At 42.1% G+C, this 26,645-nt stretch overlaps 2 protein-coding genes across 6 annotated transcripts in view; one reads left to right on the forward strand and one right to left on the reverse strand.

Annotated features, from left to right (window-relative positions):
- Positions 1-2,745: 2,745 nt before the first annotated feature.
- haspin (histone H3 associated protein kinase) lies at positions 2,746-16,350 on the reverse strand. Of its 2 annotated transcripts, XM_015943581.3 has the most exons (16): positions 15,911-16,350; positions 15,235-15,360; positions 14,626-14,778; positions 11,654-11,770; positions 7,912-9,706; positions 6,854-6,989; positions 6,627-6,766; positions 6,364-6,546; positions 6,170-6,255; positions 5,964-6,026; positions 5,784-5,875; positions 5,088-5,167; positions 4,110-4,198; positions 3,560-3,702; positions 3,349-3,451; positions 2,746-3,132 (listed from the first exon to the last, which is right to left on the reverse strand). In XM_015943581.3, the coding sequence occupies exons 1-16, from the start codon at positions 16,075-16,077 to the stop codon at positions 2,922-2,924; spliced, it is 3,684 nt and encodes a 1,227-aa protein (XP_015799067.3). In that variant the 5' UTR covers positions 16,078-16,350; the 3' UTR covers positions 2,746-2,921. The 2 variants fall into 2 exon arrangements, with proteins under 2 accessions (XP_015799067.3, XP_015799068.3); XM_015943582.3 differs by lacking the exon at positions 11,654-11,770.
- A 2,940-nt stretch (positions 16,351-19,290) lies between these two features.
- Positions 19,291-26,645, forward strand: part of apbb2b (amyloid beta (A4) precursor protein-binding, family B, member 2b) — a 78,326-nt gene continuing 70,971 nt past the window's right edge. For 3 of the 4 annotated variants that reach the window (XM_054744775.2, XM_054744777.2, XM_054744778.2), the window contains exon 1: positions 19,291-19,443. The gene's annotated coding sequence lies outside the window, so the exon portion shown is untranslated. Of the gene's footprint in view, positions 19,456-26,645 lie in introns of all 4 variants that reach the window. The other variant, XM_054744776.2, reaches the window with a different exon arrangement.

Here is a 26,645-nt window from a genome sequence, read left to right on the forward strand (position 1 = left end):
TTATTTGAATAACAGGAGAGTTCCCAGACCCCTTGTTTCCCATAAGGAAGCATGGCTCTGGCTGATCAGGCTAGCACAATATGTAAGAATATAGTGAGTATTTTACAGTGAGAAAATCCCAAAAGAGTCTAATGTTTCAGTCATTTTGGAAGGAAGGTTATACTGAAACATATTTCATATCCAGCTGGCTGAAGGGATTGTCAGTTTTTCTCCTTTCACAACAAGGAAGGAGGAATGTAACTACTGTTACCATCAGCGAGTGTGGGGTTGCCGTGTCTCCTGCTGACAATTGTAATTTGGCGACGGCTGGCAAAAAGCTCCAGTTATTTAAAGTGGTTGCAGTAACCTTTTTTTTTACTACCACAGGGTGTTGTTTTTACTTCATTTAGAAATGAAGTAAAACGCACTTCAGACATATAGAAACAGAATGGTGGATTTCCAAACAGGACAACAAATCTCTGAATTTACAGAGGAAGAAAAAACTCAGACTTTGATCTTAAAACAGATATTTTTTCAAAATTCCAACACATTCTTTTTTCTTTTAAGCGGCCCTGATCTTCCACCTTAGATATTTATCAAAAAAAAAAAAAATTCCCAAGCAGTCCTGTAGATGCAGCTGTAATGCGTTGAAGTGGACTGAGGGGCAAAGCGGCTCTTTGGATTCTAAACTTTGACGGCTCTGCTCTAGAACGAATTGGTAACAGTTTATAAGGGTCTATTCATTAACATTACTTAGTGCATTATTAAGTGTTAATAAACAATCCCTTTATTGTTACCATTATTAAATGTTTAGTGTCCTTAAGGTTAGGACCTGGGGAGGGGGGGGTCTACCCAGTAATACATTACATAATATGATTAAGCAGTTAATACTTTAATTAAAAGCTTATTAATGCACTAAGTAAAATTAATAAAGGGACCCATGTTATTAAGTGTTACCAGTGAATTTAAATTTGACCACATAATGGATGAATTAAAAGATAGTTTGAAAGTTCATAACTGAGACCAACTTTTGCACACTTTCACAGGTTTCTCTGGTCTTTAAAACTCAGCTTGCTCAGCAACTTTACTTTCTTTGGGGTTTGAGATTCACCAAGTGGTTTAAAGTTTGCTGCATCGGTGAGTTTTGATGTTAGCAGGTGCTTTTACGGTACATTAATAATTGGAATCATTATAAGAGTTTTAAATGTTTTAGTTGACAATATAATTACAGTGTTGGGCAAGTTACTTCAAAACTAACACATTATTTATTACTTATTACCCTCATTTTAAAGTAATTGATTACATTACAATATTACTGATTTTAAAATGTAAGGCATTACACTACTTTTGCATTACTTTAAGTTACTTTCACCAAAACAACTTCAATATGAATTAGGTCATGTGATGCTCCGTGAATTCGTGACACATCCAGTGGAAGGTGAAGTGGTGTCTGAGCTAGTGTTGCTGTTAGTCAGATAAAATAACAATTGTTTGTTAAATAAACGCAACAACAAACTACTCTCAGCACGCTGCCATCTTAGATTAACTGAGCAGGGAGTGAGCTGGTGGGGCTCCAAGCCTATTTAGCCTTGGTCCCCAAATGCCTTGATACGGCCCTGGATGTGGGACTGACTTTTGAGGGTGATCTGATTCTATCACATGTATAAATATTAAACATTTATATATATATATATATATATATATATATATATAGCTTTTTACTGGTAAAAATGTGTATTGGGGATAAATCTACCTACTTTTATTTATTTTCAAGCACTTTGTTTTGTTTTCTTGATTTTATTTGAATAATTTCCAGCCATTCTCTCTCTAACCTTCCTGCATGCTGCATATTTTCTCAGTCTTCCAGAAAAAAATGTTTCCTAGATTTCCTACTTTCTAACTAATCAGCCAAAGGGATCTACCGAAGGCACACACACAAAAAAAAAGCTTAAATTGCGCTGCGCTCCTGCAGCAATGAGTTGAAATCACCGGGGCACAGATTATGAACTCAGCTGAGGCAAAGCACGTCAGAAAAGTACATTAAGTACAGAGAATATGGGCTGATATGAACGATCGCAGGTGAATTATTTTGTTTTGGTGGAGCGATTTTGTAAATGTCATTAGCCGTGCGCCGAGCATTTGAGCCATTACCCCTGTACAATTGTGCTGAGTATTACCATTTTCTTTCCCTATGCCTTACATTACAGCAAAAAGCAATGCATTACAGTAATTACTTTTGTACCGCGCTACTCACAACACTGATTACAGTTATTAAAAAAAATACATTTGAAATATTGGTTCTTTTTCCAAGACCTCTGTAAATCACACCTTCACCAGTTTTGGTGAATCTCATTCTGTCCTTCATGCTTATCTTGGGACACGTGACGCTCTTATGCTCCTAAAAGCTCCTCTGAGCTGCAGATGGACTCACTCGCTTGCTGAGGTCTCTGAGCTAACTACACTGGTTGTGTCCCAACCACACACATCCTGGTGCCTGCTGGTCTGACAACCTTCTTCAAAACGCAACTCATTTCCACAAAATTCATGAAGAACTGAAAAGCGTACAGCTAAATACACAATTTATTAGTCTTGTTGATCAAAGGACTGATGACAGTCTTGTAGGTGGCAACCACGGCGACCAGAAGTCCAATGATCTCAAGCACAACCCTCAGCATCCAGTCTGCTATTCTAACTCAATCCATCCATCCATCCATCCATCCATCCATCCAATTAAAAATAAAAATCCAGTCAAGAAATCAAACAATAATAAATCACAAATGTATCCATGATTACAAAACAAACACAGTTAGCTTTTATTTGTCCATTCTAATCTACTTAATAACATTAAACAGTGAGATTGGGCTTTGTTTTTGCTCATTTTGTTCGCCAACTTCAAACATTTTGTTTGATATACAAAGAGTTTGATTTGTGATCCAGTACAGCTAGTTGGTGGTGTTAAACATTGGACAGTTCTGCAGAGCCTCTGTGGCAGAGCGGTACTGGAGGACGTTGTCATGGAAACCAGTCAGCTCCTTGCGCGTACTCTGAGTACCCTTCCCCCTGGAGTTTCGGTACTTCAGAGCAAGCAGCTTGGAGCTCAGGTAGTGGAGCCACAGCACATTGGAGTGGGGGTAGTAGTCGCTCCAGTTGTTTCTTTAAAGAGAATTAAAAAAAAAAAAAAAAAAAATACATCACTAAAATGGTTGTGTGCTCTTAGTTTAAAACAGTGGTTTTAATTTAGATTTATTTGCTACTCTGATCAGGAAAGATTCTGAATACCAAAAATGTCCTTTAAGACAAGTTATTATGAAGCTGGTTACTAAATTCTGTTCCTGTTAAACAATTTTTTTATCTGCATTTATCACCGACCCATTCTCTTGTCTCATCAGTCTGTAGATTTCAAACTGGTAGTCTCCCTGGCCCATGAACAGCTCCTGATCATTGGAGATATCACAGGACACCGTCAGTTCATCTGGAGGAAACAAAACACACACGGTTATGGCAGATTCCACCAAAAACAGGACATATATAACAAACGATGAGGATGGGCAGTGGGGTCGAAGGAGAAATAAATACTGACCAATTTCAAGCCTGGAGAGAGAATAGTCAATGATGTGGACCACAACTCCACTGGTTTCCACACAGTGACCTGTTCCATTGAGGAGGAAGTTCAGAGTCTTCTGCTTGGTTGTTTTAACCAGCACATTTCCCCAGTGGAGGTCCCTGAATTAGACCCAAAAATGTCAAACGATTAAAAAAGCCCACGCACGGGTCTGTGGTAGTGTAATAACATCTAGTGTCTTATGCACATTATTAAGAAAATAAAGGACATTTGTGAAATTTTCATGGGAACTTAGCATCTATGATAATTTTGCATTTAGTCAAGAAATTATTGAAGTTATTAAAAAACATAAAATAAGAAATAAGGAAACGTTTGCAGAAGTCACTGATGTCAGTGAGACAATTGATTTTAAAATGTGACATTTTTCTTTCCACACCTGTGAATGTATTGCTGAGATTTCTGTCATGCATTTTATAAACTATATGAATAATGTCCTGCATAGCTTAGGACCCCAAGTTAGTGATGCATGGAGCCTGTCAACAGTGGTGTGTGTGTGTGTGCTCTCTACCTGTGTTCAAAGTGTAGTTCCTGCTCAGCAACAGCCAGAGCAGCAGTGACCTGATGGAGGATGCTCTTTGCCACTGCTAAAGACGCCAGCTAACACACAAAAAAAGTTTTAATAAAAAGATGCACGAGTCGAGCACTAAATACTTATCAATAACAAGTTTTAAAGGTCCTATATCATGCAAAATCCACTTTTTGGAGCTTTTAACCATGTTATATTGTCATTTCCCTATCAAAAACAGCCTCAAAATGTTTTTGGCTTCAGGCATTCATTTTTCTGTCTCAGCTGCTTCTTCCTTTTAGTTCTGCTAAACTCAGCTAAGCTACTGCATAAGCCTGGATGGGGCATATTGCATCATCACTGCCTGCTCCACCCCTTCTACGTAGTCTTGAATCTGGACCCCTCCTCCCCTGGACTGTAAACACTAACACCCAGTGTCTCTGTGTCGCTAGTGGGGAGTTTAACCCCACTAGCTACTAGCGATTTCTTTCTAACTAGTCAGCATTTTTGATCATGCCTAGAACCCAAAAATTAATTTTTGTCTGCAAGAGGTACAGGATCCCTGTCTAGAAGAGACAGAAATGGTTGGATTTAATCTTCAGGAGCTCTCAAGTACTGAGCCAGAATGTGATCGTTGTTTCACAGACTGCTTGTTAAACCACCGCCTGTACCAGAGTGGGTTTTCAAACATATTACTTCTTCAAACCGGCGCCATTTCAACATTAAAACCATCCGATGGATAGGCCAGTGTGGTGAGTACAACCAAAATGCAAACAGCTACGTGAATAGTTCAAAAGTTTGGTGGGTGAACGTCAGAGACAGACTGTCAGGAAAATAACTTAAATTTCAGAAAATATGACATCTCATTAGTGCCAACGGTAATATATTTATCATTTATTGTGCCCATCTTTGCTCTAGAAGGTGTAAAATAGCACGATACAGGTCTTTTAACATTAAGCAGATAAGTCACTTTGATCCTACCTTTCCGTTGCTGTGCTCCAAATCTACGCCTCCAAACTCAAACTCCAGGATTATGAAAAGCTGATTATTTTCAAAGAAATCTAAGCAAAAGAGGTAAAAATAAGATTGACACATTAAAACAACAGTAAAGAGTTTTTAACACTTTGAGCTATTTTTTCAAACTAGTTTCAGTGGTTCTTAAGCCAGAAACTGGAGAAGCATCACAATGGACCAGGAAATGCAAATAACAGTTCTGTGGTTCAGGTAGGAACTCTAGTGGGAGGTCATTACTTGAAGACAATAGCTGTTTACTGTGCTGGTAGCTGATTTAAAGGTTAGCAGTTAGCTTTTTCAGCTCGCTGACTGTTAATAAAAAGCACAAGAAGAATTTTGCTGATTTTGTGGGCATCGTGGGAGCTGGAAGATCCTAAATCACAGACTGATAGTGACCTGGCTTTGTTGTTACTTGACTTGTAAGTAATAATATTTCTTGTTCAACAGTGTGGATCTTTTTACTTCGTGGCTTCAGTTGGCTCATATTAGCTCATTGTTATTGTTAGCTTCAGCAGGCTGCTGCAGGGTTGTTCATGACAGTTGTATTTCAGCTTCCAAACAGTAGGAGGGAGAAGTGGGAAACTTATTAAGAATTACTTTAAAATAAATGAGCACAAAGCCTGATCCTCACATGGAAGAAGTTGTCCTGTTTCTGTGACCCACCTGGTCTGTCATTCTCAGAGACTTTGCGTCGGTCAAACAGGTCCCAAGCTTTCAGGAAATCTGGTGGGTAGTTGCCTTTAACGCAGTGAAGGCTGTCAAGAGAACAAAACACACACACACACACATCAAGCCACAGAGACACGTAAAGGCAGACAGAGAGAGAACAGAGAGAAAACTCACTCATTGAGTCCAATAAACCCACAAGTCTGGTTCTGCTGCTTCTCTTTCAGGCTGCTCAGCTCCCTGGTAGGAAAAGCAAACCAACGCTGCTCATTAGTGCCGCACAGCTGCGCTACTTTGAAGTAGTCGTCACCACATAGAGATTGAGCCCTCTGCTATCCCCAGCAAATGAAACATAGTTACTTGTTATTCTGAGTGTCACTCACTTTGAGATGATAATCTCATGAAGAATCTCTCCAAAGTTCTTCTGATCCTCCCCGTTCACCTTCTCTTGACCCTCCACTGGAATGATCTGGAAGCAAATAATCCATCTGTAAGCTGAGAGACACTTTTAGGTTTTGGAGTCACTAAGATAGAATATCGTATAAACTTTGTAATTTGTTCATGTACATGTACATACTTTGAGAGCTACAGTATCTCCTGAAGCATTGGTGGTGGAGAAGACCTCCCCAAACGTCCCTTCCCCAATCTTCACACATCGTTTCATGCGATCAGGGAGAATACACTCCTCCCAAGGCAGAGGGCCATGCTGGCCACACTCAGCATACACCTTCTCGGCATCTGACAGATCTTCACATAGAGACTGTGACGAAAAGATCTGGTCAGGTCAACATGCAGTGGTTGTGATGTACTCTTTCTTGAATCAGGTGGTGTGTGACGCACCAGGGAGTGTTGCTTCAGAAGCTGACTGGGGAATGTTGCACGCCGAGGGGTGGCAAAGAGATCCAGGCTGACGTCCGCTAGCCTGAACTTCGATGGAGTCCCCAACGATGCTGAAGTTAACCTGCTTGGAGTGAGTTGCACTAACAATAGGAAAAACACATCAAGTCCAGTCACCCACTGGGACAGCTGTACTGGGACAGTACAGGTGAAGCGAGCAGCATCCTTACCCTTACGATGAACAGAGAGAGCCGATTTGAGTCGGCTCCAGGTGGGTGTTCTTGAAGAGAGATCAGACACCAGAGACGTCAGCATGTCGCGCTGAGCCGCTCTCATCGGGGTGGAGAAATTCATCTCAACTCCAAACTAAAACACAAGATTTGAAATCATCATCAGCCTGTAAGCCATTCAAACTGGCTGCTTCCTCCCGGGAACTCGATGATCCCACATGTTTTGTTTGGCTTCAGCTTTAAGGCCTGAAACTGTTGAGACAGGTCCAGATAAGCCACCAGGTGGGGACGTTATGTGGTAAAACTAAACGTGTCTGCTGGTGAAAGGCAAAACAGAAAAACATGTTGAGGTTTTGAGACAAACATTAACTCATAAAGCTGTTTTAAGAAACCGAGGTGATCCCAGAGGGTTCAGGCTAAGGCAAGTGGGACCTTTTTTCATAACATAGAAGCAGTTTTGTTTTTTATGCGAGGAGCTTTCCAAGCTTCTACATGAAAATGCAAAATAACACAATTTAAATATTATCCAATGATGCAAACTCTTTGCTGAGGCTTGTGAGGGTAAGACTATCATACATATTCCTGAACGAGGGAAAAGTCCAGATTGCTGCTTTAATCCAAAACACTCGGGAAAACAAATTAGGGCTGGGCAATAAATCGAAAATTTACTGCTATCGAAATTTCTGACTCTTATCGAAATAATTTTTCCCACGTCAATAAATTTGAGAATTAAAAAAACAAAAAAAGGTGTGTAGGTTGGCAACGTCGGTTCATGTCCCTTTTTTTGTACGATCTGGAGTGTGTAAAATGTGTGCAATCCACGTGACAGCCCCATCTAGTGGACAGCTTTTGTTTCTGCCCATGCCTGTAGTTATCGTCCATTTATCGTTATCGAAGTGAAATCCTCAATATATCATGATATTGATTTTAGACCATGTCGCCCAGCCCTAAAACAAATATACTCAAAATGTAAAAGATACTACACAAGCTCCAATGACTTCAAATATTTGTGATTTTCTTTTCTGTGTATAATTAAAAACTTCAGTCAGGTTTCTCACCTTTGACTGACTGTACTGCTTTGAGATCAGCTCGTTGATGCTGCAGTCCACAGGGTCGGTGTTGCCCCTTTTCTCCGCTCTGAATAGGAATGCATCATCGCAGCCTTTGTTCTTCCAGCGGCTCACACTCCTCCCACTCACACACGCCTTCCTTGTGGTCCCCATTTGCTGTTTGAACACACTCTTCTTCTTATTTTTAGGAGGCAAAGGCATCTTCTCCCTTGTGGGGACGGGTTTATAGTTTTCAGCATCTTTGTCTGAGGCCGTCGAGCCGACAGAGCTTCCATATTTTGAGCCGACTTTGGCAGCGTTCTTGTCCGTCTCAGACAGCGGGCTGATCCCAGTCTGCTCATCGATGGCTGACTCAGACACACCTGATGAAGGTTTAGGTGGAACAACTTTTGGTTTGACTGTTCTCTTTGTTCTCAGGCGTTTCTTCTTCAGCAGTGGAGTCGATCCTGCTGCCTTCTCACAACTGCTGTGTTTTCTCTTAGCTGCTGCTCTAAGAAAGGGTGGACTTCCTTCCTCTGGCTGGTTGACAGGTTGATTAGGAAATGTCTCCCGAGTTGTAGCGACATCTTTTTGTTGAGTAAAACTTACGAGTTGCTGCTGTGACAACCGGCGTCTTCGTAAAATAACATGCGATTTTACACAAACGCTCCTTTCCTTTGCTTTCTCCTTTTCCGTGAGCGGTGTTTGTGCTGCGTTTCCAGGTAGGACTTGTGTGTCCATTTGAATCTCACTTTTGTGGTCTGTGAGCTGGTGGGAGCCAATATAAATCACTGACTCCTCCTCCTCTGAGTGTGCTTTAATGTTGGAGAGTTCATCTGACTTCTCGCAGCCACCTGCTGATAGATGATTTGATTCGTCACTCAGCGAATTGGAAAGGTAAAGGTGTAAACTATTTACGGACCCTAAATTATCACTGCGTCGTTTATTTATCACAGAGTCTTCACGTTGGAGCGATTCTGCATTAGTATTCTGACTACTGTCCACAGGTGGGGTTTTGCAGGGATGGCTGTCGACTGGAACTGAATGCTCCACACAGGATGAGTACGTTGTCTGATTGCAAAGCCGAGTCACAGGTAGGTGTGCCAACCTCTCCAGGTGAATTGTGCAACGTGTGCTTAAGCATTTCTGTTTCAGAGGCTGTATTAGCCACTCTACGTTTCCTGCTGCAGATACAAAGTGGCTGTTGCTTTCATTGTCTGCGGAGAGGGGCTCTAAACTGGGAAACTCCTCGTCCCACTTAGACCCTGAGCATCCACTCAGACTTCTGGCTCCTTCACCAAGGCTACCTCTCTCACGCTCAAGAAATAAATCAAGAGACCGATCTTTATTGTTGTCTGAAAGTCCAGAAAGAGATGCGGATTGTGGCGAGGAGAGGGGCTGCCTGGTTGGATCTAGATCTCCTTGAGAACTGTTAAAAGCACCTATGCGGCTGACTGAGACAGAAGGGGGAGTGGTGACCTGATTTGGTTTAGAGTTTCCTCGGTTTCTACAGGAGGCTGCTGAGGGCGTGGAGCAGAAGATGGGTTTTCTGGAGCAGGGTACCAGGCTGTGGTCCCCTGACTCATTCAGGGATATTTCTCTGAAGGGGGCAGTAGCAAAGCTGGAAACTCCTGGAAGGTTCACCGAGCTCTCGGCACTGGAAAGACCGAACAGCGAAATAACTTGTTTTTTCCTAACAGCCTGGCGAGTCCTGATGGAACAAGTAAATTCATTGGAGGAGTCTGTGCTGATCCGGGGTTTGGCAGAAGCTGCGCACCTGCGACGAGTTACGAAGCGGCCAGCACTGAAAAAGAAAAGCAGGAATCGTTGTAGACAATCTTTGGCGTTGTAACGGAATGAAATGACTGTTTTTTTCCTCCTCTGCACAAGACTAGTCTGCATGAGATATGGTCTCAAGGTCTCATGCATTCCTTCTAACCTGCTAATTTTCAGCTCAACAGAAGACTGAAGAATGAACTCTTTTCTTTTAATTAATCAAAGAACTCTATCTTAATAAAGCTAATCCATCAAAGTGTTGGTCAGTAAATAAGATGTGACCAATCTGTGAAATCAAAATATATGTAATGATTTAAATTACATGTTATTTAATGAGCCATAAGGCGTGGGATTCCATAGGAAATATGAAATCCACCTTACGGATCTGTGAGGTTATTTAAACCAGAAGATTGGAACTTTTTATTGCAGGGATTAGATAATCGCTTCGTATTCACTCAGAGACAACAGATGAGAGAGAATCAAGTTTAAAAGTTAAGAATCTTATTACTAACAAATTAAACTAGACTGACTTTAAAACTAAATGTATAGTGCAACTAAAGTGGATGAGACGGTGAATGGATGACAAGTGATGTTAAATCAGAACCAGCAAATCCGAAGAAGCGATTTGTTCTGACGGGAACTGAAGGTGATGTCTTCGCATTAAGCTTTGGTTAGGAGGTTCATAAACACATGAGACACCATTTGCCGGTCTACCTACCCTTCAGGAAGTCCCCTTTAGATCAGGAATATCGAGTTCCAGCTTGACCTTCTCTGGAACCGAGCCGGTAGGAAAAGCAGCGGTTGCCGATCAGTCCAGTCTTGTCGTTAGTTCAAAGCGTTCCAGAGAAAGTGTCGGAGTGGCCAATCCTGAACTATACTCTTCAACTAAAATAACCAATGACAAGCTGAAAAATTTGTCACTATACAAACTGAGGCAACAGTTCCTTTCAGAATAAAAGCTGAACCATCAAGACCCAGGCTTGGGTCTCACTCTCACCAGACTCCAACAAAGTGCCGTGACCCGGAAGTAACTCACAGACTGGACTGATCGGCAACCGCTGTTTTTCCTACCGGCTCGGTTCCAGAGAAGGTCAAGCTGGACCTCGATATTCCTGATCTAAAGGGGACTTCCTGACGGGTAGATAGACCGGCAAATGGTGTCTCATGTGTTTATGAACCTCCTAACCAAAGCTTAATGCGAAGACATCACCTTCAGTTCCCCTCAGAACAAATCGCTTCTTCGGATTTGCTGGTTCTGATTTAACATCACTTGTCATCCATTCACCGTCTCATCCACTTTAGTTACACTATACATTTAGTGTTTAAAGTCAGTCTAGTTTAATTTGTTAGTAATAAAATTCTTAACTTTTAAACTTGATTCTCTCTCTTCTGTTGTCTCTGAGTGAATACGAAGCGATTATCTAATCCCTGCAATAAAAAGTTCCAATCTTCTGGTTTAAATAACCTCACAGATCCGTAAGGTGGATTTCATATTTTCTATGGAATTCCACGCCTTATGGCTCATTAAATAACCTGTAATTTAAATCATTACAGCATTTTAATAAGAACATCAAAAAATTGACATACTACTTTCTAGAAATGCAAGAAAATACTGATGCTCTGAAATATTGTGATATATTGTGTTTTAATACTGAATCTATATCTAAAAGCAGTGTATCTATTTTTTTGACTGAGATTTTCCATGCAAACATTTACTGTATATGTTTGTGGGGTGCAATTCATACTCCAACTGATAGGTGGCAGCAGTTTGCACCGCCATTCTGATGAAAAAACAGATCTCATAACACTGGATGTGTCTTGGAAGCGTCTAGCCTGTGTTTTCCAATTAAATTCAGTCTTAAAAAATGCAATCATCCTTTTGCTTTTAGTATCTCATAATATTGCATCGTCTCCCCTGTATTGTCATTTTTATCGTATCGCCAGACTCTTCCTACAACACACCCCTAACACTCACCTTTTCCATTTAGCAGAAACTTTCAGTGCTGATGTTTCCTTTTTACTGATACTCCTGCTCAATAACCTCAGAACTCTCTGCCTTGTAAAAACCGGTGCAGACACATGACGGGTTTCCCTGAGGATGTGCAGATTATTTCAGAAATGCATAAACAGCTATTTAACAAAGAAAAAACGCTCCAAAGAGAAAACTGTGCGGACAAAAAAGTTATCAGAACTGTGAAAACGTCATACAATGAGACAAGCAGCAAAAACACAGAACAAAAAACTGGGTTTGTTTATTTTAAGAGCTATGAAAATGTTTGTGCAGCCCAAAGCACCGAACAATTAGCCGAGAAATCTAGACCAACCATAGCAGTAGGAAAAGATTTTGCTCTGCAGGTCAGTCTAGCCACACTCCATAGTAACTTCAGCAGGTCTTTGTTATGTGAACTTAAAGTGACCGTGTGCATTTTCCCTGGCGATAGGGGGCCATACACACCTAAATCATTGCAAGCAAGGTGTTTTTTGTGTGCGCGTAAGATCTTACCAACAGATGCCCATTAGGGTCAAAAATCCCTGGGAGTGCAATCTCCAGAAAAATAACAAGCTCATCAGTGGTAACGAGCAAAGAGGTAAATATTTAAAACAACAGCGTTTAGTAGGGGTGCACCGAAAGGAAAACGCTTGGTCGAAACAGAAAACCGAAAATAAAGAAACCAAGCCCGACAAACCCAAATTAATTATTATGTCAATAATTAGAACTATAGTATTCATGGCTATGACGTGTACTAACCTCATTAAATCAAGGCTTTGCAATAAATCAATTAAAAACCATGAAATATTTTTGAACATCTTAGGTGTGTTCTTGCTGTGTCTTTCTAAATCCATGCTTTCGTTCTTTTTTAAACACAGAAACAGTTTTGTTTACCTGTTTGTAGCTACAGTTTCGCCGACGGCTGCCGGCTTCTTCAGGCTGACGCTGATGGTGGCGCGTCACTTCCTTCTCCGTTTATCTGCGGGCAGCAGAGGACGTTGTCGCCCTCTACTGCCCGCTCTCCCCTCTCCGACGATGCAGTCCCATGCGTGGTCCAGCGTGTAAACTCCGTCGTCCCTGTTCATGGTCCCACATCCACGCCTCCTTATCTCGATTGCTTCCTTGATCCATCTTTTGTATTTTTGTTGTTCGGTGGTTATGATCCGTGTGCTGTCCCAGTCCATTATATGGTTTTCTCTTAAGCAATGATCTGTTACGGCTGACTTTTTTATTGTACTTTTTGCTTCTTCTTTTGCTGCTCTTGTGTGTTTACGACTTGCCTCTTTCTCGCACTCCTTTCTGTGTTCTATTGTACGTGTATTGAGTTGGCGTCCGGTTTCTCCTATGTATGTTTTATTGCATATTTTGCATGGGATTTCGTAGATGACTCCACATTTTTGTCCAGCTGATATTTTGTCTTTTGGGTGTACTAATCTGTTTCTAACTGTTGTGTATGGCTTTGTTGGTGTGTTTATGTTGTGTTTTTTCATTGTTGCTCTTATTTTTTCCATTATAACCCTACCATACATCAGAGGCATAACGGAAAAATAAGAGCAACAATGAAAAAACACAACATAAACACACCAACAAAGCCATACACAACAGTTAGAAACAGACTAGTACACCCAAAAGACAAAATATCAGCTGGACAAAAATGTGGAGTCATCTACGAAATCCCATGCAAAATATGCAATAAAACATACATAGGAGAAACCGGACGCCAACTCAATACACGGACAATAGAACACAGAAAGGAGTGCGAGAAAGAGGCAAGTCGTAAACACACAAGAGCAGCAAAAGAAGAAGCAAAAAGTACAATAAAAAAGTCAGCCGTAACAGATCATTGCTTAAGAGAAAACCATATAATGGACTGGGACAGCACACGGATCATAACCACTGAACAACAAAAATACAAAAGATGGATCAAGGAAGCAATCGAGATAAGGAGGCGTGGATGTGGGACCATGAACAGGGACGACGGAGTTTACACGCTGGACCACGCATGGGACTGCATCGTCGGAGAGGGGAGAGCGGGCAGTAGAGGGCGACAACGTCCTCTGCTGCCCGCAGATAAACGGAGAAGGAAGTGACGCGCCACCATCAGCGTCAGCCTGAAGAAGCCGGCAGCCGTCGGCGAAACTGTAGTTACAAACAGGTAAACAAAACTGTTTCTGTGTTTAAAAAAGAACGAAAGCATGCATGAAATATTTATTTTGCACTGACATAACAACAATTCAGAATATAAATTTAAATTCAAAATAAAAATTTTCACTTCACGGCGATACAGATTTCAGATATTAATATCACCGTTATGGCCGATAGCCGATATTTGCCAACACGGATATATACTGGCCAGCGTTACCCCTACATAGGCTCAGGCATTAATGCATCTAAAATCAACAGGTTTTGTAGAGAATGAAAATGATTAAAGCTGAATTTACATTATTATTATTATTATTATTATTACACACCACACACATTTACGCTTCTGACTACAATCACTGTCACATGACTAAACAAATACACACACCCCACCCCCACAACCCCTGAAACAGACAAACAAATGGAAACAAGATGGAAAAAATATTGGTTGTTAATTTCGGCCCTGTTTTATTTATCAGACCGATACATATGTTAAAAAATGACTAACATCGGCCGATACCGATATTTTGTGCATCCCTAATGTAATGGCTTATAACCGAAAGGCCTGCTGTGCTTCTGTCAATGCGCCCCAGGACAGCTGTCGCTACAATGTAGCCCATAACCATCAGCGTTCGAATGTGTGTGCGCATGGGTCAGTGACTGTTATGTTGTAAAGCACCTTGGGGGGTTTGTGAACTCTAGAAGGTGCTGTATAAATACAGGCAATTTAACATTTTACAGAATATTAAAGTAGATTGATACATGGCAAAAAAAATGCTATAAAAAAAGCTTTGGCTGCACATTTGTTCACAAACCTGCTCTGGTAAGCTGGCACAGAGTGGAGAGGGGAGACGTTCTCTTCATCACTCACATTTTCTTCATTGCTACGCAGGTCAGTTACAAATGACACGGCTTTTCCCCTTGCAGAACGTTGTTCTTTGGGAACTCCCACTTTTGTGTGCCTCCCTCTGTTTAATTACAAAAGAGAAGATGTACAGGTAATATAGATGTGTTGTAGGGGGAAACCGATATATCATTTGAATGTTTTTACTTTTTTATATATAAATAATTGGCGATTATACCTCTTAAGTAGAGCCGATTAAAAGTCCTGTCTAAGTCTGCTGGTGAAGAATTTTACTTAAATGTATATTTAAATTACTGAAAAACATGTGCTTAAGACAGATACGGAGTTTTCCCCCTTTCAGCACTTATGTGTAATTTTTTTGGGGAATCCGTGAAAGTGATTGTCGTCTTAACCTGTACTGAGATATAATGTAGGCAATACCTCTGTCCCTTAGAGCGCCATGGAATTTGAATTGGCTACTCAACTTTAGAATAGGGTTATCCGCTTAAGTACAGGTGTTAATCACAGAGTGTCCACAAGCATTTGAGGAACACTTTGAGCTGAAAAGTCCTTCACAGACCTGGGAGGGGAGACGTTCTCTTCATCACTCAGATCACCAGCATCACTCTTTTCAGTCAAACACAACAAGGCTTTTCTCTTTGCAGAACGCATTTTTTTGTTAATGCCAGCTATTGTTCGCTTCTTTCTGTGGACAAGAAGGACACACAAGAAACAAGACTGAGTTCTCTTGAGTACTTTGGTGGGTACTTTATCTGTGCTATAATACAGTATACTACTATCAATAATAACAGTAATACTAAGATGACATGTTAAAATAAATATGAGCGATCAATAGTTTTCAGTATGTCAACAACACACTAATGTTTAAAAGTGTTTTCAGATCAGCTTACTTTGTTTTAATGTAAAAACACAATCAAAAGCAGCTCAATTGTTGAAACCTGTAATGACTTGACCTTTTCACCTTCTTATATTTATGCTTAATTTTGTTAACATCCTCGAACTTCATAAAGAACAGCATCTAATATTGTTTCAAAGACAATAAATGTGTACAAATACTACAAGTTCAGAGCATGAACACTTTATGTGTTTTGAATTTATAAATGCAATTTGGATTCAGTTTAGTCAAGCTGGTGCAAGAAATAGACTTTATACGCGTATTTAATCGAACTTTTACAGAACCTAATGAACTTAATCAAAGTTTGAGCCATAACGGTGAGATGATGCTGTGAACATACCGGGGCCTCCGCTGTGTGGGCTCAGGCTCCAACGCGGATGTGTCATCCGAACATGGGGTGCTGTCGAAGATCCGTCCACGTTGGTGGTCTTCGGGTAAAATCCAAGCGGTTAACTTCCGCGCCCGCTTACTGTATGTCTTCAAATACAGCGGCTTGGATGGTTGCATGTTTACAATTTTAGCCAACTCGGAAAGGGGTTCAAACTTCAAACGGCCAACTCAGAAAGCTAGCTGAGAATCCGATCCGACTTCGCCAAAAAGAAAAACGAGAGAAGCAGCACCCGATAAAAACCTCGTGGGTTCCAGCCACAATGCTAATTTAGTCCACTTGGAGGATATAATGTCGATCTTAACTCATTTAGATCATTTTATTTCTGATTTTCTACCAAAGATACGACGCCCAAACACCACCCGCTTCTAGTTCAAATTTAAGAACGCAGATGATTGGTCAACGACTGGTGTTGTAGTTAGCACAGCGCCACCTGGCGGCCTGGAGGTGATAGTTTCTACAGAAACACTAATTCTACCTCCAAACGACTAATAAAACAAAAGTTTTATTTATGTGTTTCACATTCACTTTCATTACAGCCAAATAAAAACTCCGCATGTTTCCTAACAATTTAAGCAAATATAAATCTTGTATTGGTTGCAAATTGTGTGAAATGTGACTGAAAAAAAACCCTGTTAGTTTTGCTAGTCAACTTCCTTTTCACTCCCACAAAAAAAGCAAATACAAAAAATGTGGAATACATATTGATAACACAATATCAAGCTCTGGAAATAATTATAAAACTTATCAATTGAACCTCAAATGAAAACTTTATATTTTTAGGCTCTAGAAAAACGAAAAGTGTTTTGTTTGCAAATGTATTATAAAATAAGGCTCCTAGTGTCTAATTTCTTTATCAGGTGGTCCAAAAAAACTGCAATTGCTGTGACTGAACTTTTTGACTTTATGCCTCCACAGTGCCAATTAATTCTGAACAGAGCAGATTGCTTCACATCTGTGTAGGCTGCACTACTATGTTTATTCTTATCTGGGCTGTATCAGTCATCTGACGCTCGTGTAGTAAAAAGTGACCAAAGCAGAGGTCATGCCTGATGTAGTATTTTATTTTGACCACTAGGGGCCAGTACCGCACCCGAGCATTTTCTGTCCCGTGTCATGAAAACAGTCTAATTTAATTTCCCTGTGCTTGTTGAACGATTTTAAAACGAAAAGTTTATTTAGGATCAAAGGTTTATGCAAAATTAAGAAAAGCAAAAATGCAACCGAAACCGAGACTCTCCATTTATTAGTGTCAGTATGCAGGAGAATGTGACACAGAAACTAAGATTTTAAAAAACTGACAGAGATTGTAATGATACTCTGACGTCTTTGTCAGTATTAAAAGTTAATTGCAGACGCTCTTTCTTTTACAATTGTTTTTGTTTTCCTTGTGGAACAATCAGGTTTGTGAGGATCACATACACTTAATCAATATCAATAATACTTATTAAATTACTATTAGCATCTTAATTAGCCTGGCAAGCCAGACTATATATGTGAATATATAAACAAACTTTGCAAAGCAAGGATTTGGTCTAGTTCACTAGGCTACATCTTAATACCAGTGCCCACAAACCTGTTTTCCTAGTCTTCAGACCAACCTTCACTACATTGTGGGGACATTTATTGGATGGGTGAGCTTTATGATCTGAATGTTAAAACTTGAAGGTGGCATGCATTAGTGTGATGCAGCAGTTGTGGCCTAAATGCATTCGGTTTACATCCACATGTGCAAAGTCATAGTAGTTCTGAATGAAACACAGCTGCATCATCATACTAATGATTTAACCTCCATATCCATGTCACACCCATTTGTAATCCTGATGTTTAATATTTATCTTTTTTTTAGACTATATTGCATTTTCTACCTTTTCGTAAAGAGGAAACCTTGCATTAATTTTTTCGTTCTTCCGGGGACCCATGAGCCGACCAGAAAGGGAGGAGACTTGGACTCCCTAAAGGTGGTCTAGACTTCTAGACAGACAAATAGCTCCAGTGGTGGTATGGGGATCAATGATCCAAATATTACTTACTTTTGTGGAATGTTTAGTAAACATCATTTATTAACAAAATTTACCTAATTTTAGTAAAAAAACGAGTAGGAAACACCAATAGGGCTTGTGATCACACGTGATTATGCATAAGCATTCTGGGATGTGCGCGGCCATGTTGGAAGGCTGACGAGTGTAAACACACCGTGAAACAAACGGTACTGTCGCAGAGAACAAGCAGATTTGGGTGAAAGAAAGTATTAAACATTATAAAATCCCCAAAAGGATGTGGAATATACAAGGATACGTTATATAAAGGCGTCGGGGACCGGTATGTGGACAAAATCAGTGTTATAAATGGTTTTGATCCATGAGAAAGACCCAAGACCAGAGCACCGATGACATATTGTTGCCGCTGCAGGTCTGCATAACGGACATTTTCGGTTTGTTGTTTGTGGTGTGAGCAGATGCCAATGTCGGATGAGAGGTAAACGTTTTATTTGCTGGTTTTTCTAGTAAACTAATCAAAATTGTCATCTCACAGAAGAAGTGTAGCAAGAGGAGTTGTGTTGTGTGTCACTGCACCCGCATTAGCTCATCGGCATGTGAGTGTGTGTGTGTGTGTGTGTGTGTGTTGCGATTGAAGGAAAGAATTGATGTACAAAAAACAGACACCATCTGTAACTTACCAGAATGAAAACACTCCAGAAGATGATGTTTGGTCGCCTTATAGCTGCGATCCAAGCGAGCCGACGAGACTTTGTTATGCTAGATTCTTGGTCTCCGTGGTATTGCCTCCAAGCAGGAAACGGTGAAGTTAGATTGTTTTCCACCTTTATTCCCCTGACGATCACGTGTGTCACCCCACAACACAGCAACAATTTACTAGAGTTGTATAATAAAACCGATCAAATGGATAATAGTTTAATGTAATCTGCAAGAACGAGACTGAGCGTGCTGTTTACAGTAGTAACAAGCAACAATTAAGGACTCACACGCCTCCAACAGGGCGGACGCGTCGGTGATGATGTCACAATCACAAGCCTTATAGACCATAATGTGTGTGTGAGTGTGTGGGAGGGGGGAGAGGGTGCATGCCCCCCTGTCGCACCACAAAACTACGCCCATGACTTGGAATAGGAAGTGGGGAGATTAAAAAAAGAATAATTTGCACTTTCATCTGCAAATAATACCAAAGCACAGTTCTACATTTTTGTCTAGTAACACTTTTCTTTATTGCTGAAATAAAAATCGATATATGACAAGAAAATAGACCAATTTGGGAAATGTTAGAATTGAGAGAAGGGTGGTGGGGAACGGAGCGTTTGTTTCCGGAGCAGCGTCCCTCGGTTTCCCCTACCGGAGACTAGCGGCATCTGGGAGGGAGGAGAAAGAAACAGGCCAAGGGAGAGAAAACAGGGGAGGAGGAGGAGGGGGAAAAAAACGAACAGCAGTGGAGCCCACCGAGGAGGACGTGAACCCGCAGGAGAGGAGGTGAGTGATGTGGTATGTGGAGTATTTTTTCACACGATTGCTGAAAAGTTATCGTTTCCGCGTTTGGCGCTAATTGTAACAACATGAATAAAAGACGAGCGCAACTTTTATTTCTTATTACGACACATGGTCGCGCTGGAATGTGAGGGGCCCGCTGCTGTGTGGCAAACACACCGGGGAAGGTTGTTGGAGAAAGGGCAGGACTGGGGATGGGGTACGTCCACAGGGTCCCGCTGCTCACGCGCTGGAGTCTTTAGGCTACATGTCTCGTGCCTGAGCCGCTGAGAGCTCGTGCCACAAAACGCAGCCCATAGTTAATAAATGAACGTGGAGCTGAAACGTTAGCTACCTCAACCCGAGCACTGACGGAGAAACGGACATAAACAAAGCCTGCGTTTATGAGACCCGGAAACTGTGTTGTCTGAAATAAGAAGCTCACCAGCCGACAGTTTATTATTGGCTTAAAACCAAACACCAGCCGCTACACAAAGCTTTTTAAGTCCTCTGGCTATTCTTACATGCCATATAGGCTATATATCATCATAAAATCTCCAATTAAGATTAAGCTAAGTGAAATTGTATTATGTACACAAGTCTAACAAAAACCTCCGCATTATGCCTGTTAGTTCCAGTTGTAGCATAAACGCACTGTCATTCTTTAAAACTGCTTCATCTAAATAAAAACAAGGTTTGATATAATAATAATAATAATAATAATAATAATAATAATAATAAAAGTATATCAGTAAAATCTCCCAAACAATTTTAGAACTGAAAAAGTTTCTCTGTTTTAATATTCTGATGTATAGGAGTATTTTAAGTTAACGATCTGTAAAGGTGAAAGAGTCATAAAGGTTTTTATTTTAAAATGCTATCTGTGCAGAGTTAATAGTAATCAGTACAGTGTGTGATTTTTTTCTGTTGCTTAGCAAAATGACACATTTGAGTGCAAAAGGTGCAAACAGGCATTAGCTACAAAAATGCAACAGTGCACATGCTCTTGTTTTGGAGACAATCCCTTTTTCTGACTTTTGTACTCGTCTGACCTATTTTGTATGATTCAGGTTTTTTGATTGAATCTAAATAAACAGAACACTATATGATTATATTGGCCAAACTGTAAAAAATTATCTTTATTTTGTGTGCTACCTGGCAGCTCGTCAACAGGGTCTAAGTGTAAACTCAAGTTCTTACAGTAGTTTTGTTTGATTTTCTATTGATTCCATCTAATGATACAACTGCAGGATGGGTCGTGTCTGCGATCATGCCAAGTCACATGGCCATGATGATAAACTTTTAACCCATTTGGTAAATAATTGTTTCTGAAATAAGAAGGCACAAATACATCCTTTTTCTAAATGAAGGACTTAAGTATATGTATCTGCTCTTGACTCAAAGAGAAGCCCAAGTCTAAATAGTCCAAAGTTGATGCCAAAACTTGATCAAAGAAGCTGCCACCACCTTAGTTGTTTTGCTCCATCGCATCATCCCGCCCACAAAACCGATAGAGTGCTGTGATTGGCAAAACACAAAACTGATTGGGCCAATGATGAGGCTACAAAGGGGCGTGGCTAGATTGACATGCAGAGCAAAATCTTTTAGCTAATGTCTGTCTAGACTTCTAGGCTAATGGTCCGCATCACATCTGAGCAGACATCCACTGTCTTGTCAAGAACATTTCAGCTCTAATGCTCAGTTAAACAAATATCTCAAATCTGTTACTTCAAATACATCTAATTCCTAAGTTATACTTTAGGGTATCTAGTGCTTTTCACCATTTTAAAACAGTTATTTCCCCTTAAATCTAAAACCGACCAATTGGTCAGTTTTTGTACCACGTACAAATGGGTCCTGTTTTCTTGCCCCGTGTAGTACAAGTCATAAAAAGGCTCAGTGTGGCATAAGCAGGGATAAAAGAGTGTATTCTCCTGACGTGCACACAACCGTCTGCTGCTCTGGGCCACGTTGGTCTCTGAGGATGATGCAGAGGCTTGTATTGGTGCTTGGTGCTGGCTGGATGCAGCTAGCTAATCGTTTCCACACTTCCTCTGCTTCTTTCTGCCAGCTCTTTCAGATAATACGCCTGTTTGTTTCATACAAACATGGAGCCTCTTAACAGCTTGTTTATGTATTGTGATTTAAACAACGTAGAAAACTTTCCTGTTTTTCTCCAGGGTTTAGGGAGGGAGCAGATAGGGTTTGCAGATGTTACGTAGAAATTGTTCTCTTCTGAAAATCAGCTCAGTAGGACTAACTTTCACATGTTTTTTTGTGTTTTATTGGTTTATTTTAAGTATAATGTCAGTTTGAAAGAATGTGGATGATGAGATTGTTGACAACAAGAATAATTACCAAAGGGGCAGTTTTTTTAAGGAACATACCACTGAGGTTTCTCACCCCGTCTCTTTTTCCTACTCTAACTCTGACGCATTCATTTTGCATCATATCCTTGCTCTCCTCCCGTTTCCACTTAGAATCTGTTTGTAAGGCACATCTGCTCAAAGGCATTGTGAGTAAAATCTGAAATAATGTCGCCCACTGTAGGTAAAAATTGGCGAGCACATTGTGATGATCAACAGCTCTTAATCACCATTTTAGTCTGCGGTTGTGGTGATTTAGTTTCATTTTTGAAGGTTTGTGCTGTGGCTTTGGTTTGGCGAGTTAATTGGTGCAAACCCACTAAGTTGGACGTGTCACTGGCTTCACCACCAAAGTGGAAATGCCGCACTGTCATCCTCTTCCTGCCCTTTTGTCTCGCCTCCCTTTCTATCCTTCTAGTCTCTCATTCTTAACATAGATCTGTCTCTAGCCTGCAGTGTGTGTGTGTGTGTGTGTGTGTAGCTACATGATATCCCTTCTAATTGCTCAAGACTCGTGCTGTTAAAGTTGTTTTTTTTTATGTGTTTGCCCCTCTCCCTGTTTCCTGCCCTCTCTTCTGACTTCCTCGTTCCTTCCTTCATCCTGTACCCCATCCCCCTCTTTTTGTGGCGTTTCTGTACAACATCAAGAGTTGCTGAGTGTGGAAAAAGTGACTTGGACATTTTATGGGCTGAGTTTTGGGCCAAGAGTTGCAGTCTGTTCTCCGTGTGCCTGTTTTGTTTAGCTCTGCTCTCAAGAAAATGCCCCAGTTTCAAAATGGCTTCTCCATTGCATAAATGGTTTCTGTCACTTCTCTGATGGACAGAACTAAAGAAGACACTTGTGCATTTTCACAGAGCGTGTACAATTCACACATGCATAGATGAAACCAGCCTGTTTCCCAGATTTTAGACTTTCCCAAATGGTTTCACACATTGGGCAGTTATGGGGACCTAACCCTACACGTGTGTGTGTCGGGTAGGAACTTGTTAGCCTGTGTGTGGTAAAAGTCATGTTCAACACCTGATGAGAAAACATAGTTGCAGTTTGCATGTGCACACATGCTTGCTTCTGCCTGGATGTGTGAGTAATCAGAGCGTGGAGATCTGACATCTCCAGACCTTTTGTCTTGGGAAACAATACTGCTGATTTGCCCTCGAACAAATAAGTGTTTGTCCAGGTTTCTGCAATTTCCACCTGACCAATGTTGGATTGAGGATGAGGAGTGAGAGTAGATATAGCTCATACCGACAAGCTGGCAAGATAACCGCACTGCAGATTGTGTCGGTTTGTATGTGTGTGTTGTCAATCTTTTACTCCGCCTCTTCCATTTCTCTTTCTGCCCCTTATTGATGCCTCTCAATAGGGTTATTGTGCCCACTGTCAGGATGGTTGGTGTGTATGTGTGTGTGTGTTATTTGTTGTTTCAGGGAGCAGACAACCGTGAGGTGTGTTTGGACAGGGCAGGAGCACGGAGGCCCTATTCATCCTGCAGGCTGTGAAAATGAGTCAGATGGACCCGGTTTTCCCTTTCAGTCTGTCCCTCTGTCTGTCCCTCTGCCTGTCCCTCTGCCTATCCCTCTGTCTGTCCCTCTGTCTGTCCCTCTGCCTGTCCCTCTGTCTATCCCTCTGTCTGTCCCTCTGCCTATCCCTCTGTCTGTCCCTCTGCCTATCCCTCTGTCTGTCCCTCTGCCTATCCCTCTGTCTGTCCCTCTGTCTGTCCCTCTGCCTGTCCCTCTGTCTGTCCCTCTGCCTATCCCTCTGTCTGTCCCTCTGCCTGTCCCTCTGTCTGTCCCTCTGCCTATCCCTCTGTCTGTCCCTCTGTCTATCCCTCTGTCTGTCCCTCTGCCTATCCCTCTGTCTGTCCCTCTGTCTGTCCCTCTGCCTATCCCTCTGTCTGTCCCTCTGCCTGTCCCTCTGTCTGTCCCTCTGCCTGTCCCTCTGTCTGTCCCTCTGCCTATCCCTCTGTCTGTCCCCTGTCTGTCCCTCTGCATGTCCCTCTGTCTGTCCCTCTGCCTATCCCTCTGCCTGTCCCTCTGTCTGTCCCTCTGCCTGTCCCTCTGCCTATCCCTCTGTCTGTCCCTCTGCCTATCCCTCTGTCTGTCCCTCTGCCTATCCCTCTGTCTGTCCCTCTGCCTATCCCTCTGTCTGTCCCTCTGTCTGTCCCTCTGCCTATCCCTCTGTCTGTCCCTCTGTCTGTCCCTCTGCCTGTCCCTCTGCCTATCCCTCTGTCTGTCCCTCTGTCTGTCCCTCTGCCTGTCCCTCTGCCTATCCCTCTGTCTGTCCCTCTGTCTGTCCCTCTGTCTGTCCCTCTGCCTGTCCCTCTGCCTATCCCTCTGTCTGTCCCTCTGTCTGTCCCTCTGTCTGTCCCTCTGCCTGTCCCTCTGTCTGTCCCTCTGCCTATCCCTCTGTCTGTCCCTCTGCCTGTCCCTCTGCCTGTCCCTCTGTCTGTCCCTCTGCCTGTCCCTCTGTCTGTCCCTCTGCCTATCCCTCTGTCTGTCCCTCTGCCTGTCCCTCTGTCTGTCCCTCTGCCTGTCCCTCTGTCTGTCCCTCTGCCTATCCCTCTGTCTGTCCCCTGTCTGTCCCTCTGCATGTCCCTCTGTCTGTCCCTCTGCCTATCCCTCTGCCTGTCCCTCTGTCTGTCCCTCTGCCTGTCCCTCTGCCTGTCCCTCTGCCTATCCCTCTGTCTGTCCCTCTGCCTATCCCTCTGTCTGTCCCTCTGCCTATCCCTCTGTCTGTCCCTCTGCCTATCCCTCTGTCTGTCCCTCTGTCTGTCCCTCTGCCTATCCCTCTGTCTGTCCCTCTGTCTGTCCCTCTGCCTGTCCCTCTGCCTATCCCTCTGTCTGTCCCTCTGTCTGTCCCTCTGTCTGTCCCTCTGTCTGCCTTTACTTGACAGATTCTTCACCCACACATACATTCCTAATTCCCTTCCTTTCTGTGTGTGTGTGTGTGTGTGTGTGTGTGTGTGTGTGTGTGTGTGTGTGTGTGTGTGTGTGTGTGTGTGTGTGTGTGTGTGTCAGCTCTTCACTGAGCGTCTGTCTTCTCGCTGTCAGGTCTGTTGTGAGATGAGGTCAAGGATATGTATGCTCTTCTGCCTCAAAGTACCTGTGGAAGCAGCAGGCGTGATTGGGCATCTTCTAAAGTGAAATCACACACGCACGCACACACGCACACACGCACGCACACACACACACACACACACACACACACACACACACACACACACACACACACACACACACACACACACACACACACACACACACACACACACACACACAGAGTGCACATGTGCTCACACTTTCTCATCCGTTCTCAGTTTACATGTTTATGTTCCTGATGTTGTCTTTTCCACATGGCTGCACTTTTTACATGTACGCCCCCATCTCAGACAGTTCAGCTGCGTAAGGGTTTCTGCCCTTTGTTGTGACCAACCTCCTTTTTCTTTCTTACTTTCCAACACTCGGTCAAAAGGTGTGAAAGCCAGAATGTGATGAAAGGAAGTGTAAAGGCCGAAGCCGCGAGTGCTGCTTTTAACTGGAAGACTGGATGGCTGCTGTGATGTTTCTGAAATGACAGAGAAACTGTTCCACATTGCTTTGTCCTCCATCTTTACTTCAAGTACCACTTTATTAGACATAACTATCATATAGGAAACAGTCATCACTAAGCAACAGCATCCCAAGGAAATTGTTTGTAGTTTACTGCAGTTCCAAAGCAGAAGCCTGGCCAGCCAGCCTAAATATGTGAATTTATATTCTGGGTTTGACCTATAGACAAAGCTCGGTCTAAGGTGTAGTGGAATGCCAGGACACAAGGGGGCTCTAGAAATGGAGAGCACACATGTATGGGGAGAGAAAAAACATAGACACACTATGTTGTGATGTACTTCAAGCTGGCGTGGTCTGTCGTCTTTTTGTAGGAAAAGTCCATCACACATTATCCTACATGGGGTTAGAATCGGGAGTTAAGACTCCGTAGTTGAAGCTGCAACTCTACTGTCCAGAGGAAGTTCTGCTCGACGGTGGACCGGACGTGGCATGCTGCTAAGATATGAGGCTGCTCGGACTTAGCTTCCCCACCGCAGAAATAAAGGGAAAGGATTGAGAAGATGGACCAGGTATTTACGATACCAACCCCGGGAAGTTCTAACTTTGATTATCCTACAGTAGGCCCAATTCAATTCAATTCAAGTTTATTTATATAGCGCCAAATCACGACAAGAGTCGTCTCAAGGCACTTCACATAATAAACATTCCAATTCAGGTCAGTTCATTAAGCCTATCAGAAATAATGTTTCCTATATAAGGAACCCAGCAAATTGCATCAAGTCACTGACGAGTGTCAGTGACTTTACAGCAATCCTCATACTAAGCAAGCATAAAGCGACAGTGGAGAGGAAAACTCCCTTTTAACAGGAAGAAACCTCCAGAGAATCCTGGCTCAGTATAAGCAGCCATCCTCCACGACTCACTGGGGATCGAGAAGACAGAGCAGGCACACACACACACACACACACACACACACACACACACACACACACACACACGCACACACACGCACACACGCACACACACGCACACACACGCACGCACACACACACAAAGACAAGTAATGTGTCTATAGTTATATTGTGATGTCTTAGTAAATATTCTATTTGGGGAGAGATAAACTTTATTGTATTTATCCTAGTGGATCTATAATTAAACAGGTAAACTAGCAGTAGCACATCCAACGTCAAGGAAAGCAAAAAGCTACTATCAGGAGAGGGAGAACGTTTTAGTGGTTAGCAGCAGTGTGCTAGACGATGGCCCCCTCCATGAGGCCACCACAGCTCAGCAGAA

This window comes from Nothobranchius furzeri, chromosome 6 (assembly GCF_043380555.1).
Source record: "Nothobranchius furzeri strain GRZ-AD chromosome 6, NfurGRZ-RIMD1, whole genome shotgun sequence".
NCBI classification, from domain to species: Eukaryota; Metazoa; Chordata; class Actinopteri; order Cyprinodontiformes; family Nothobranchiidae; genus Nothobranchius; species Nothobranchius furzeri.

Coding starts and splice junctions, on each gene's coding strand:
- haspin (XM_015943581.3), bottom strand. CDS start 16,077: ATGCAACCATCCAAGCCGCTGTATTTGAAGACATACAGTAAGCGGGCG. Junction 15,361..15,910: donor CCCACACAGCGGAGGCCCCG/GTATGTTCACAG, acceptor TCTTGTCCACAG/AAAGAAGCGAACAATAGCTG. Junction 5,168..5,783: donor CTCTGAGAATGACAGACCAG/GTGGGTCACAGA, acceptor TCTTTTGCTTAG/ATTTCTTTGAAAATAATCAG.